General features: G+C 43.4%; 1 protein-coding gene across 3 annotated transcripts in view; it reads left to right on the top strand.

The window, feature by feature from the left end:
- Positions 1-14,925, top strand: part of ASTN2 (astrotactin 2) — a 913,616-nt gene that overhangs the window by 438,357 nt on the left and 460,334 nt on the right. For 2 of the 3 annotated variants that reach the window (XM_057548646.1, XM_028165454.2), the window contains 3 exons: positions 1,808-1,892; positions 2,409-2,483; positions 3,232-3,369. In XM_057548646.1, the coding sequence (XP_057404629.1) occupies positions 1,808-1,892; positions 2,409-2,483; positions 3,232-3,369 (298 nt within the window). The remainder of the gene's footprint in view (positions 1-1,807; positions 1,893-2,408; positions 2,484-3,231; positions 3,370-14,925) is intronic. The other variant, XM_057548645.1, reaches the window with a different exon arrangement.

Below are 14,925 nucleotides of genomic sequence, written 5' to 3'. Positions count from 1 at the left end.
TTAGCCATCATTTTTTTTTTATTATCAAAGAGATTTTAAAATAAAACTTTTTAAGGAACATTAAAATCTAAAAGGTGGGGCTTCCCTGGTGGCGCAGTGGTTGAGAGTCTGCCTGCCAATGCAGGGGACACGGGTTCGAGCCCTGGTCTGGGAGGATCCCACATGCCGCGGAGCGGCTGGGCCCGTGAGCCACAACTACTGAGCCTGAGCATCTGGAGCCTGTGCTCCGCAACAAGAGAGGCCGCGATAGTGAAAGGCCCGCGCACCGCGATGAAGAGTGGCCCCCGCTCGCCGCAACTGGAGAAAGCCCTCGCACAGAAACGAAGACCCAACAACACAGCCAAAAATAAAACATAATAAATAAATAATAAATAAAAATTAAAAAAAAAAAATCTAAAAGGTGCAAAGTCCCTAAATCTCCCCCATTGAGCTAGACGTTTCCATGAAACCTAATTTGAAAACGCTTGGGTCAAGCCAACCAGAATCACTGTAGGACTGAAGAATTGCAGGTTCATCTGGGTATGTGCATGAGTGTGATTACCAGAAGATGAGGAAGATGGCAACGTGACAGCAGTAGTCTGGAAATTGATCAAAGCCATAGATAGTTAATTATTCATTCAACTCACAGCGTTGAGCACCTACACTGTTATATGCATTGAGTTCAGCCAGGGCACTTCCTACCAGTGTTTCCCAAAGTGTGTTCCACAGGACACTAATCCTATGATTCGTTTCACCAGCAAGCCTTCCAAGGTGAAATACGTTTAGGGAAAACTGTATACGTTATCACCCTCATGAAGAATCATATGCTACTGGCACTAAGGAATGGTACAGTCTTTCACAAACTTTTTTTTAATGGAATCTATTTTTGGTTTTTTAATGGAATCTATTTTTGGTAAAGCATCTGGGAACATTCCACAAATACATCTTAGGAAAATCTAACAACTAATTGAATCAAAAAATATCCCCCAATCTTAAGGAGTGTACAGTGAAGCAAGACTAATAGTAGCAAGGAGGTAGGACCCTTCCAGAATTTTGAACACTGAAGATACACCAGGAAACAAAACATGTGCCCCCAGAATGAGCTTGGCTAATGGGAAAATATACTTAAGGCAGTGTGGGACGCTAGTGGGGATGTGTGCAACCAAGTGTAAGGCGTGGCCAGAAAACAATGACACATGGATACGTGGATGGATGGATGGATAGATGGAAGGGAAGGGACAAGAGGGGAAATGAGAGGAGGAGGGAAGAGGAGAGTAAAACCATTAAGACAAACAAACAACAACAAAACAAAATAAAATCTGGAGATGGTAGATGAAAATAATTTTTCCAAAAGGGGAAATCAGAGGTATTTGGAGGAGGTGGCATTTGTTTTGGGGCTTACAAATGAACATGAGTAGTTCATTCAGGTGGAGAGAATTCAATTTCCTGATTACACTTGTCGTGCAAGTGTACTTTATCATAATTTAAATATTTGAAAATAGGACTTCCATGTGTAGCCACCAGGTCACTTTCTGTTTCCCTCGTTAAGCCATGAGCTCCTTCAGCATCTGGGTTGTACCTTTGACCTCTGCATCCCCAGGGCTGAGCAGAGAGCCTGGCAGGGAGTGTGGTCAGGGCTTGCTGAGTGAATAAGTGAGTGAATGAACAAATGAATAAACTCTTTATTAACCACAGTGGCAGGTAGACCAGAACACCCTCTTTCCGTGACCTTTTCTACAACTAGCCACCTTGCTTTATTTTCTAAGAAAACAAGGAAACCAGAAAGAAGGGCAGGCAGTATTTCACAAGATCCTTTTCTCTTTTACAGGAGAGTGCAGCTGTCATGAAGGCTACACCCCTGACCCGGTTCACAGACACCTGTGTGTGCGCAGTGACTGGGGACAGAGTGAAGGGTGAGTGGCCAAGGACATCAGGGCAGAGACAGTGGAGGGCCCACCTTCCCTGTGGCAATTACCAGATGCCCCAAACTGCTCCACAAAGAGGACTCTTCCTCTGCAACAGTTGTGTCCCTGCAAAGCCTGATGGAAAGTGAATCCTATTTCCCACTGAATCACATTTTAGTATTACAGGTACATGATTGATGCATCTTCTAGAGAACAAAGGCTGACGTTTAGCTCACCCTCCCAAACCATAGGTAATCAAAGACCACTCTCTTGAGTGGACTAATGAAGAAGAATTGGGTTTTTTATACATACTCTCCAAAATGGACAAAGTGGACTTTGAAGTGCTGAGTCCTTCGGTGAAATGGAGCCTTTTATAATATAAATAGTCTTACCCAATAATTACCTCTGCAAAATTTGATTGTTTGTAAAGCTACTCCAAGCTGTGTCCACATATGTATCCCACCTGCTTCTGACTAATAGCATCTTCTATCCCTTTTTCTTTCCCTGTCTCAATTCTTCCCACAGACCCTGGCCTTACACGACACTCGAGAGGGGCTATGATCTGGTGACAGGGGAGCAAGCCCCTGAAAAGATTCTCAGGTGAGTTGACAGTCTGTTGGGGCATGACGCTGGGGTATGGAGAAGGGTCTAATGGGGAGGTGTAGTTACACACCTCCTTAGTTTATCGAGCCTGTGCACTTCTGGGATGCAATGGCCCAGGTTGCTCTGGGAATCTAATTCCCATTTGTCTGGTATAGACATAAATTGAGATACTTGAACTGGAGGAGACATTACTGATTATCTAGTCCAGTGGTTTAAAAATATTCTATAGCCATAGAACCTCTTCCTGCCACTACCATGAAATCTTGTGTGAAACTTCAATACCTAAGCTGATGAAGACATACAGCAAATTAAGTGGCAGAACTGGGAGTCAGATTTTGGTTGAAATTGATTCAGGGTCCGTGCTCTTAACCTTTGTGCAGATTGCCCCTGCTGACTTAGCAGTCACTTATGGTCCTCCTGCTGGCTATCAGGACTGCTTGGGAAAGCAGAGCTGAAATAGTTCCTCTCCTCACAAAGCCCACTGGTAAATGGGAATCAGGATTTAAACTCAGGAAAATAAAACTAGCAATATAGAACAGTGCATGGGCTAAATGATTAACAGAGTGAAGAAGTGACCATCCAAGTCTGGGCAAAGTTGGCCAACATTATGCCTTGGAGAATGCAGGGGACTCAGCTGGGTGGGGGAGTGAGAGAAGGTTCTAGAAGGGAAGGGTGGAGGGGCCCCTTTTTTCTGTTTTGTCTCTGCTTCCCAGGGAGTCCCCCAATGGAAACTCTTACATTGCAGGTCTACTTTCAGCTTGGGCCAAGGACTCTGGCTTCCTGTCAGCAAAAGCTTCGTGGTCCCACCTGTGGAGCTGTCCATCAACCCCCTGGCCAGCTGCAAGACCGATGTGCTCGTCACAGAAGACCCTGCAGATGTCAGGTAGGGATGTCATCTCCAGCACCTGTACCACGGGCTTCTTAGAGCCCTGGAAGCCCCTCTGTTTCGGGATCTCAGGAACTCCTATGGAAAAGTACTCTTCATGTTGTTGAAGTAGGCAGTTGCCTAGTCGATATATAAAAAACACTGTCCAATATGCCATGCTCCACACTCCTGAAAGTGACCTCCATGGTGGGCCTCAGAGCCTTTATATTTCAACATAATTACTTTCCTTTGGGGTTTATATAAAACATGAGAGAGGCGACCACATTCTCTGGCTCATCCTGGGATCTTTAATGATCTTCTCTTATAAAAGACGATTATTTAATAGTATATTGGAGAGTCATGAAGGTAAAAGATTGGAGAAAGGTGCTTTCTCTCATGACTCAGATACCGGGAACAGATTTTGGGCTAATCCATAGGTTTGAAATGTCAAGGTCAAATGAATTTGTTTTTTACTCATGAAAGGATGGAGATTACATCTTTCCTTACACGTTTTACACCTTGTAGTTAACTTCCTTGTAGACTGACTCTACTGTGTTCTAATTAGTTGCTTACATATCATTCTGTCCTATTATGTGGCGAATCTCTCAAGGTCAAAGAAAATAACTTATTTAGCTTTTTAATCCCCAGTTCCCAGTACATATCGGACAGCTACTAAATGTTTATTGATTTAATTATACCAGTGGTCTTAGATCTGATCCTAGCACTATTCTGGAGCTTTCTAATGGAGGTTCTTTTTTTTTTCCCCCTCCCAATTTGATTAAGGGAAGAATTCTAGAATTTAAATGTTACATAAAATGGACTCTGATTTTACTTTTGGAACTGGCTTGTACACAGCTTATGAGCTCCTGAACTGGAACATGGAAGCATGGCCCTCATACTTCCAGTGACTGTTATTCTAATGTCTAGCTGTCTTTGGGTCATTTTGAATTTAAGATGCTATCATATATCCATGGCATCTTGATAGGAAGCTCCTAGAACCCACACCTCTTGCTTTACAATTTATTTATTCTCACCTTCTCAACATTTCATGGAGGGATGAACACAGCATGATTTTTTATTGGTATTTCTCCAAAGAGGTAATTTTAAAAAGGATAGAAAATTAAAGGGATAGCGCTTAGAAAATGAAGTGGTAATTACTAAGAACTAAGATGGTTTCATGCACACACAAATTGATTCATGGCAAATTACCATTATTTCCATTTTTGATAGAATTGAGGTCAGTGAGACTTTAGTAAAGCATGTGCTAAGGTTTCTCTGCATTACATATTTTAAAGATGGAGAAAAGACCATCTGGTTGAAGGATTATTCTCAAAGAGACCCTACGACCGTGTCTCAAATCGACTGAAAAAAGGTCTCTACTAGCTTTCCTCAGAGTTCTGTACTGTTGACATTGAATGTGTGATTTCAGTGAAGCTATAAATGTCAGACTGGCTGATAGTAACACTCCCTCTGGAGTCAGATAGGTCTGGGTTACAGTACTATCTCTACCATGGATGAGCTATATGATTCTGGCCACATGCAACTTACTAACTTTCCATTTCTTTGCAAAATGAGGATAATAACAGTGCCTACCTCACAGAATATGATGATGATAATAATCATAATTAATAATAATAACTCATCTCCATTGATCATTCCCAAACCCTTTACTAACATTATCTCATTACATTCTTACATCAACCCCAAATGTGATGCTAACATTATTTTTATTTTACAAATTAAAAAAAATAAAATCCGAGGCATAAAGGTGATCCCTTCACTAGTAAGTAGTGAAGCCAAGCTTCACCCCATGATCTCTCCACCTCCTGAACCCATGTTCTTAACTATTTCATTGAAACACCTCCCAAGAATTGTTGTAATAATTAAATAATATGTGTAAATGCTGGTACATAATATACTCCCAAAGGTACAGGATTACCAATTTTAGATAAATTCAATTCCCACTACAATAGAGTTCAAGTAGAAACTGGTGATGGTGGAGAAGGCAGAGTCAGGAAGTTTGAGTACTATGTCATACTGCTGAGAATGACCATGGTCTGTAGGATAATTCAGTTGCCTTTTCTGCTCCAATCTGAATTATTACATTAAACAGCAAACCAGACACGGAGAAGAACAGAATATCAACCTACAGGGACTCTGAAACATCTCTGGAAATATTAAAACAAAATTGAGGAAAGTATAGTACTAGAATTTATTTCAGTGACAATATTGTTTGTAGTTGGAAGAAATACTGTAATAAATTGAAAGGGGTGAGACCTTTGAAGGGCATGATCCAGTAACAATTAGATGCTCTAAACTGCTAAAAATGCTGCGCCTGGTTACATGGAGGGTGTGCCTTCACCGAGTTGGGACCAGAGCAGAGTTGCTCAGGATGGGAGAGGGGATGATATTCTGCAATTATGGGTCCTTCTTCTCAACCCTTTGAAGAATATTTGAAATGTATTTCAAATATTTGAAGAATGTTGGTTTGATTAGGTCACTAAATTATTATCCTGCTTGGGGTGCCCACACGTCTTTGTCTGGGCTTGGAGCAATTGCAGACAGCCTTTTAAGTCTTATCTTCATCTTACCTCTCACATACCCATTGGTTTCACTGCAAGGGTAGATAAAAGATGGCAATCATTGCCATGCAAAAGACTCCGTGCTGTGTAGGCTGCGTTTTCCAAGCTGCACTAATAAACCTTGTTTGACATGACACCACTCAGGCAAGTGTATCCTGGGCATTCAAAGAATTAATAAGTTTCAGTCAGATGCTATGTTAGAAATTAATAAATAATAGATCATAATTATAGATAGCCAATAATATGCCACAGAATCACAACTGAGAGATTAAAGGAAAAAGCAACGTCAGAAAGGAAGAGATAAGCATTCCAATAGGATTGGGAAGGAAAATGAAAAGGTGCTTTCCCGGTTGTTGTTTTTTTTTTTTTGGTTTTTTTTTAAGTCTGTGACAGATTACTCTGAAAGTATGGAATCTCAAACTAGGGGAGGCGGAGCAAGTTAGAGTCAAAAGTAAAGGCTCAACCCACCTGGGTGTCTAAATCCAAAACAATTGATGATAATAAATGTTGGTGAGAATATGGAACAACTGAACTACCGTACCTTTATAGCAGGAACGTAAGTTAGTGTGACCACTGTGTAAATCTACTGGGCAGTATCTACTAAAGCTGAACATCTACATATTCTACAAATAGGATACCACAAATAATATGTTCAAGAATACTGATGGTGGCATTCGTTTGTACTGCCAAAAAGCTGGGGGAAGAAAACACAGATGCCCATCAATAACAAGATAGTAGATAAATAAAATAAGTAGATAAATAAAACAAAACAGCGGAATGTTATTAATGCTCAGGAGTAATGAACACAACCACCACACACATCACCAATGATGAATTTCACAAATATAAGATTGAATTATTGAAGCCAGACACAAATGAATATGTATGTTTAAATAAAGATCAAAAAACAGTAAAAACTAATCTGGGATGTTAGAAAAAAGAAGAGGGATTACCTTTGGGTGATGGAGGGGCCAGTGATTCAAGGGAAACATGCCAGCATGCTGGTAATATTTGATTTCTTGATCTGGGTGGTGGTTATATGGGTGTGTTCATTCGGTAAAAATTCATCAAGCTGTACAGATAGGATTTGCACACTTTTCTCTATGCATGCCATATGTTGATTAAACATAAAGTTTATTAGGTAAGGGTGTTCATTTTTTTTAAAAAAGCATAGGTTATAGAGCCCAACTGAACTGCGTCAGTTCAAATCCCAACTCCACCACTTGCTTCCTGCACGAGCTTTCCTGAAGCTCTGTTGGCCCTTGTGTATAACGTGGATAGAAGACTATTATGCCCTATAGGGGAGTGCTGAGAATTAAAAGATATAATACATGTGAAGTACTGAGTTTGGCACATGGTGAACTCTCTAGAAGCATCAGTTATTATGTTTGTTGTTATTTTTCTCTCTTTCTTTTGCTGAAAGGACACATCCAATCTATGACATACCTTAAAATCGATAGGGTCTTAGTATTGAGAGTTCACATTAATCCCTTTGTCATGGGGTTTGAGGAAGACTTCAGTGAATATGTAACATCTAGTATGGTGTGGTAGTTCTAACGGCTTTATGCATATGGAAATATTTGCAGAATGAGTGAAGAGGCACGTGTGCGGTACACATAGAGTGCCTTGAGGATGGAAAAGGAAGAATGAATTCCTGACCAAAGGAATTAGAAAAGTATTTGCAGGAGAGAGAACATTGGCAGTTAACCTTGACTTGTGCATAGGATTTGTCTGTGTGGAATTTAAGGTGGGAGAGAAGGCTTTCAAGTATGAAGGGTTGAAGGGCCAAGGAAAAGAACTCTCCCCTGAACAGCTCCCATTCTTCGGCCCGTTCCAGCAGGAAGCTGCTGGAAATGAGATTTTTAGCATTCGAGACACTAATGATGTCAGCTACAAAGGTGGAGGAGCGAACTCTAGTTAAATTGCGTGCGGATTCCTTTCAATTCTGAAAACCTTAGCTGGGCCCCTCCTGTGTACCAGGCACTGTGCCAGGTACCATAGGAATACTGTGATGAATAAGCCCCACCTTGGCTTTCAGGGATCTCATGGTGTAGTAAGGAACACGGAACAAGAGACTGACTTGAGAGATGAAATAAAAGATACTCATAGAGAGAGAACATGGCAAACAACCCTTATTGCTACACACGGGGCCTTCTTCACAATTTCACCAAGAGCTGATTCTTCTTATAAGAGAGATGCAAGAATTGCTATTATGGTTGGAATAATAATCATCTGCAAAGCCCAGCTTTTGGAGCCCCTGAGTGATTTTTCTGTGATCTCAAATCAATGAAAATGAAATGGAGTACACAATGTTGAAAGAATAATGGGACATCAGAATACAAGCCAGCATTGCTCACTTGGTGACAATTTTCACACTGAATTAGTTCTGGATAGAATTAAGATGAGTTCCTTGTTCTTTTGGCCTTTCGATTCCAAGCACTAAGAATTTATTGAACACCTACCATGTGCCAGGCTAGGTATCAGAGACAGAGAAATGTTAAGACAAAGATCTTGGGGCACTGAGACAAAACTGCAAACAAAACAGTGTTGCGCTTTGTGACCCTTGCAAAGGTTAGAGGAAAAGTTCAGGGCAGAGAAGGGACCCAAGGGAGGAAGGAGGTGGTTAAACTCACCTGGGAGGTAAAGGAAAGGCCTCACAGAGGAGAGGACCTCTGAGCGAAATTGCAGGGTATTAGCAGGAAGTCACTAGGTCACTGGTTCTCAAAGTGTGGTCCCTGGACCAGTAGCCTCAGCTTCACCGGAAAACTTGTTAGAAAGGCAGATTCTCAGACTCCATCTCTGGTAGACTGACATTGACCCCCAAGGGTATCAGTTTCCAGTCCCTAGAACCTGTAAATGTTACCTTATTTGGAAAATGCGTCTTTGCAGATGGGATTAAGTTAAGAATCTTAAAGTAGGTTGATTATCCTGGATTATCTGGATGGGCCCTAAATACCATTACAAGTGCCCTTATAAGAGAGAAGCAGGGGGAAATTGAACGCACACAGAGGAGTCGGCAACGTGAAGAGGGAACTAGAGATTGGAGTGACACAACCGCAGCCAAGGAATGCCAACAGCCACCAGAACCCGGAAAAGGCAAAGAACAGATTCTCCCTCTTGAACCTCATGGGGGCGTGCAGCCTTGCTAACACCTTGATTTTGGCCTCACAGTACTGATTTTGGACTTCTGGTGGTTTTAAGCCATCCCAGTTTGTGGTGATTTATTCCAGCAGCTGCAGGAGACGCATACGTCACCCAAGACCTGAATCAGATATTTTGGAGGTGGGCCCTGTAATCTTGTTTAACCAGTAATCCGGTTTAACAAGTCCTCAGGTGATTCTAATGCCCACTAACATATGCATACTAAAGCACTAGGCAGCAAAAGAAAGAAAGGCTCACCTGGCTGCCACAGAAAACAAAGGATGGAAGGGCTTGCAAACTCCAGGGTGGCAAGGGCTTTGGGTCCAGAGGGATTTATATGCTCTACAGTGTTGTTGGGACTCAGTATTTCTGTCTCTCTTCATCCCTCATCTCTGTCTTCCTCTGGGTTAACGTGCTCTTCGGGCACACTCTCACCAACAGCTCCAAGCTTACAGCCTCAGTGGGGCATTGCCAGAGTAAAGAGATGTTCTGTTTCCCCAAGCTTTAAGCAAAAGTCCTGGCACTGAGTGACAGCAGTGAGAGTTCTTCCTTATGTGGCACTGTCCCAAGTGCTTTGCTGAAATGAACTCGTTTAATCTTTACCCATTATTAGCCTTATTGCATGCATGAGGAAACTGAGGCACAGCGAGTCTTGTAACTTGCCCATGGTCACACAACCAGTAAGTGACAGAACCAGGATTTGAATCCTGAGACTCTGACTCCTGACTCCATGCTCCTCACCTCTAAGCTATGATGCTTCTGTTTGGCCTATTTGGGGACATTTGCCAACATCCCAAATCAGTGCCTGAAATTAGCCAGACCTGGGTCACTCACCCACTCTCAAACCAGCAAGGATAGGGGGATCTTTACCTTGTGGATTGAAATTGCAGGTAGGATAGGGGGAAAGCAGTGGGGAATCAGGACAGGCAGCAAACGGATGCTGAAAAACAACAACAAAAAAAGGCAAAACCCACGGATGTCCGCTCCGTGGATGAGGCATGGGGTCTTGAAGTGGCATGCCTGATGCGGGAGCTTCCAGGGTCCAGGTCAGTGTGTCTTGTGGGTAGTGCCAAGCGGCACGTGGCAGAGAATACAGTGAGAAGAGGAGAGGAGACGGAACCTCATGCTATTTTCTCCCTCTCCCGCTCTTTCCTCAGTTCTGGGCCACCTGGCCTAGAGACAGCAAAGACTCTGAGGGCACTTGAGGAGAGTATATTCACCACTCCAGGGTCCCCAGCAGATGCTCCTGTGCAGATGCTACAGATATCAGAATCTGGCTTTTGCCCAGACAGTACCCCAAGTCGGTTACAGTGTATTCTGGAAACATGGGCCATCCGTCTTAAGGTGAAACCCTCAACAAAAGCACTCTAGGTACTTCCCTGTGTGATGGACACCGTGTAGGCTCTGGAAATGTAAAGACCAGAAGGGGAAGAGGGTGTAGGAAAGCGAGCATAGGCTTGTAATCCTACAGATATGGATACGAATCCTGGCACCACAATTGCTCCCTGAACTCCTTGGGCCAAGTCAGTTTACCTCTTCCAACCCCCATTTCTGAACCTGGAAGATAGAGATTGTTATGCTTCCTTCAGACGGTTGTTGTTAGGATTATGCAGTGTAGACAGAGTAACTAGTACAGCACCTGACATGTAACGGGTACCCTATCGTGGGAAGTTTTTGAAGTTTTAGTCGGCATTTTAGTACAAATAAGGAAATCACTGTATGATGCAGTTGGGTTAAGGTGATAAAAGATGTAGTTCAAGGCCCAGAAGTGGACACAGAAGGGATCCCCTGCATTCCTCTTGATCTCCTTAGGCATCAACAGCAGAAGTAAGGGAGGGTAAGAGCAGCGGAACATCAGGGTGTGTGGGGTAGGCAGGGGTGAGGCTCGGCCAAGGCAGGTGATGTGTCACACTGGGACACCTGGATGGGAAGGCCCAGGGCAGCAGAGCCTCCGGTGGGGGGAGCCCCATAATGGAGGCCTTGTGTGATTTGATACTGAAGACGCTCTCTCCTATTGGAGGTGAGTAAAACTCAGACTTCTTGCCTTTGCCTTCCCTACAACCTTGACAGCTTTTGCAAATGAATGACTGTGTGTGTGTGTGTGTGTGTGTGTGTGTGTGTGTGTGTGTGTGTGTGTGTGTGTGTGTGTGTGTTTGCATGGTGGGCAACCGAGAAGCATACTTTCCTTCCCAGGGAGATGCTGAGACAGGGGTGGGCTTCTGAAGCCCTTATTAGACAGTTTCAGCCCCAGGAAGCTTTCCCCACTTTCCCCTGCTTCACCAATTACTCACACAGACGTTCTTTTCCCAAAGGACAAGAGGACTTCAACAGGCAACCCACTTACCTGCTTGAAACACAGAAGAAGGGAGATTTGGGCAAAGAGAATAGTGAAGGCTCTGGAGTCAAACTACCTGAGTTCAAATCCCATCTCCACCACTTACTAGATGACCTTGGGCAAGGTATTTAAACTTTCTGAGCCTCAGTTTCCTGTCTGTAAATGGGGATGATAATTGCTATTGTATCTTTGGATGTTTTTGCAAATTGATGAGATAATACATTTAAACTCTTAGCCCCGTAGTCAGATATAATCATGACTCACACGTACTGACCATTTACTTTGTATCAGGCCCTGTCTAAGCTCTTCACATACATTAGTTCTGATTCCTCCCAATGACTCAGTGATGGAGTTACTACTATTTACAGAGGAGGAAACTGAGGCACAAGAAGTTTAAATCATTTGCCCAACATGTTCCAGGCAATGAGTGGCAGAATCAGGGTTTGAATTCAACCCATTAGGTGAGAGCTCAGTAAATGTTGGCTACCGTTGGTGCAGGGGGTTCTCTGCAAGATTAAGGGGTAGGCGCATTGGACTTTTTGTCTTCCTCTTTGTTGACCATTTAGTCCATTGAGTGTGTGTGGAAGTCCATTCCGTGCTCGTGGAAGATTAAATGGGGGTCAGGGGAGACTTTGGGGGCAGTAGGGCATCTGTCTGGCACTCACAGCTGGGCTCATGGGATTTGGGCGTTGGAATTTGCCCTGCACCACTGCACCCCTCCCTTCTTTTAGGAGAATGAAGCCCCTCCGAGAAGCATTAATATAAAGACCTCCACACTCCCCACCAAATGGATCTGCTCTCTACTCACATCCCTTCACAGCCTTGCTGCCTGTCATTCAGCCAGTGAGCCCAGCGACATATATATTTCCCCTCATTTTAGTTTCGTGATCTTAATAAAAGTGAAGTCTATTAGGATGAGTTTCTGCCCAGGCTCAGTAAATCTCTTCAAACACCGTTCAGCACCAGATTTCTGTTAGTCTTTGCCACTGGGGAGGCTGCAGCAGGCGCTGACTGTCAACTGGAGCAAAGGCCCACAGCACAGCCTCTGCTAAATGAAACTCAAACGGAGACTTTGGAATATAAATATTGAAGTGACCCAAGTTGGATAAAGGGGAACCAGTTAGCTAAGCTTCTCTCTTACATGCAGGAGATGCTAAATTATTAAAAGTTTAATAAATGTAATAATAAATATTTGATGTTGAATTATGGAAGGCTCTGTAGATACAGTGAAACTGAGAAATGACTTGGTATATTTGCATTAGAAGTTAAACACTTTTCAAATGGGACTTCTGATGTTGAAATGGGACTGCAGATCTTTCAGTGAAAAAAGAGAGAGAGAAGGGAGAAAGACACATAAAAGTATGAGTTTTTGGCAAGTACACTGGGCTGAGAGTTGGGATGCCTGAGTTTCAGTCCTGACTCCACGCTGAAGACAGCAATAGAAGCAGCATTTTGGGCATGCCTGACTGGGCAGAGGCTTTTATATAGCATCTCATATGTGTTCCTTGCAGTCATCTTCCAAGGCCAAGGCTATTTTTATTCGCCCCCCCCCCCACATTTCACAGATGAAGAAGCTGATGTTCCAAGACCCTAAATAGCACAGCTGATAAGAGGATGAATTGGAATTTGAACACAAGGCTTCTGATCTCAAGACCTTTACTCCATCATCATGACACCATGTCTTCCTCCCACTTGTTGCATGGAAACCCTTTCTGCTCTTTATTAGTCAGGATGTTTTTGGTTTCAGGAGAGAGAAACCCAGTTCAAATTAGCTTAATGGCAACTGCCCCAGAAGGCTGCCACGGGAGGGTGAAAGATCACCTTAGCCACAGAGATGAGGGGGGTTGAGGGAATTATACAACATTAGGATTCTGACTTTCCTCTCTGCATCATCCCACAATGGCTTCATTCCTCCCCACTCACACACCCATGGTGGGGTTGTGTTAGTCATGAGTTTCCAATACTATTGTACTCCTACCACCAAAGAATGAATGCTTTTCTTCGTTGAGTTGCAGTTTGAAGAATCCTGGAGAAGGAATCTATTGGCCTGGCATGAGTTAGGAGCTGACCTCTCAATTAAGTCACCTGTGATGAGGGTACAGGATCTCAGTGTACAGACACAGCCATAGAAGGAAGTGGGGCGACCATGAGCTGAACATCTACTCCAACCCATGTCTTCAAGATCCTCCCTGGGCTTCTGTGTATCCATCTGCCTGTGTAGCCATCTGCCTGAGAGGTTGGACTAAATCAGAGATGGCAGATAGCAGACATCTCATGTGCCAACTCAGATAAATGGGCAGGGGCTGCCTAGGATGTTAAGTTGGGAGGATTTCTGAGGCTACAGACTGACTCAGATGAGAAGATTGTTATGATCAACTCACGATGCCTGCCTTCAATATGGGACGGGAGTGGTGACAGATGGGTCAGGTACTTGCCATCTCTAAACTTGGTGGTATTTAGAGGTCCTCCTGTTTTTACATCTGATGACTTGATGATCATGTTCCTCTGTAAAATGAAGAGAGATTTTCTGGTTGCTGAGATGCAGGAGAAACACAGCCCTGTGGATGGAGATATTGAGGATGAATTAGAAATGGGGCTGTCTTACTCCATCTATCTGCTTCTATCCATCTGTCTGTTATCTCGGGAGGTATATTTGGATAATCTTATCTTGCTGCCAGTTAGTTTCCTGAAATAGATTTCGGGCTTGAGACAGAGTTGAGGCCTCCATCTAGGTGCTTCCTAGATGCTGTCTGGCACTATCGCTGTCACTTGTAATGTATTAAAAACAGAACGCTCTAATTTAAGCTGTAAACAAACCACTCATAACATAGAGGCCTTGAACTGTATCTTAGAGTTTCAAAGGCAGGTTTAAACAATTATAAACTCACAAACTGCATGTGACCTTCAGAGTCATTTTTTTCCCTTCCCCCTGCCATCACTCGGATGGTTCTAAACTGCTACAGTCCGCCTCTGCCTGTAGGTATATCCTAGCCTCTGGGTGTATGGTCACATTGCTTCCTTAGAAATCCCTGCTCTGGTCTCACCTAAGCAGGCCAGGCTTTAGAGTCTGCAAGCAGCAACTCTGGGCAGTGATCATCAAGATAAGCTAAGTTGAGCAATCATTTTCCCTTCTAAGACCACTCATTGTGGGTAGGTAGGACCACCCGTTTCCTTTAGTGTATCTTACTCTGCCTGATAAATACCAATCCCCTCTATACCCAACACACACACACACACACACACACACACACACACACACACACACACACGCACCATGCAGTCTGGTCAGAAAGATGATTGGATAGTTCAGTGAGTCATGAATTGATCTGGATATTAAGCTTAATTCCTTTTCTTCTCACCAACTAAGGAAACCAATATCAAAGAGCGTCCCAACAGGAAGCAGACGGTATGCTCAAGTGGGAAAGGTTTCAAAGGGGGCTCTGCACAAAGTTGGGGGGAAGTCCTAGAAATGGGGTATTCAGTACACTGTGGGTGGTGTCAGTGGGTCCAGGTGAG

This window comes from Balaenoptera acutorostrata, chromosome 6, assembly GCF_949987535.1.
Source record: "Balaenoptera acutorostrata chromosome 6, mBalAcu1.1, whole genome shotgun sequence".
NCBI classification, from domain to species: Eukaryota; Metazoa; Chordata; class Mammalia; order Artiodactyla; family Balaenopteridae; genus Balaenoptera; species Balaenoptera acutorostrata.
Note: the sequence above shows the minus strand (reverse complement) of the source record. Positions and strands in the feature narration are given on the sequence as shown.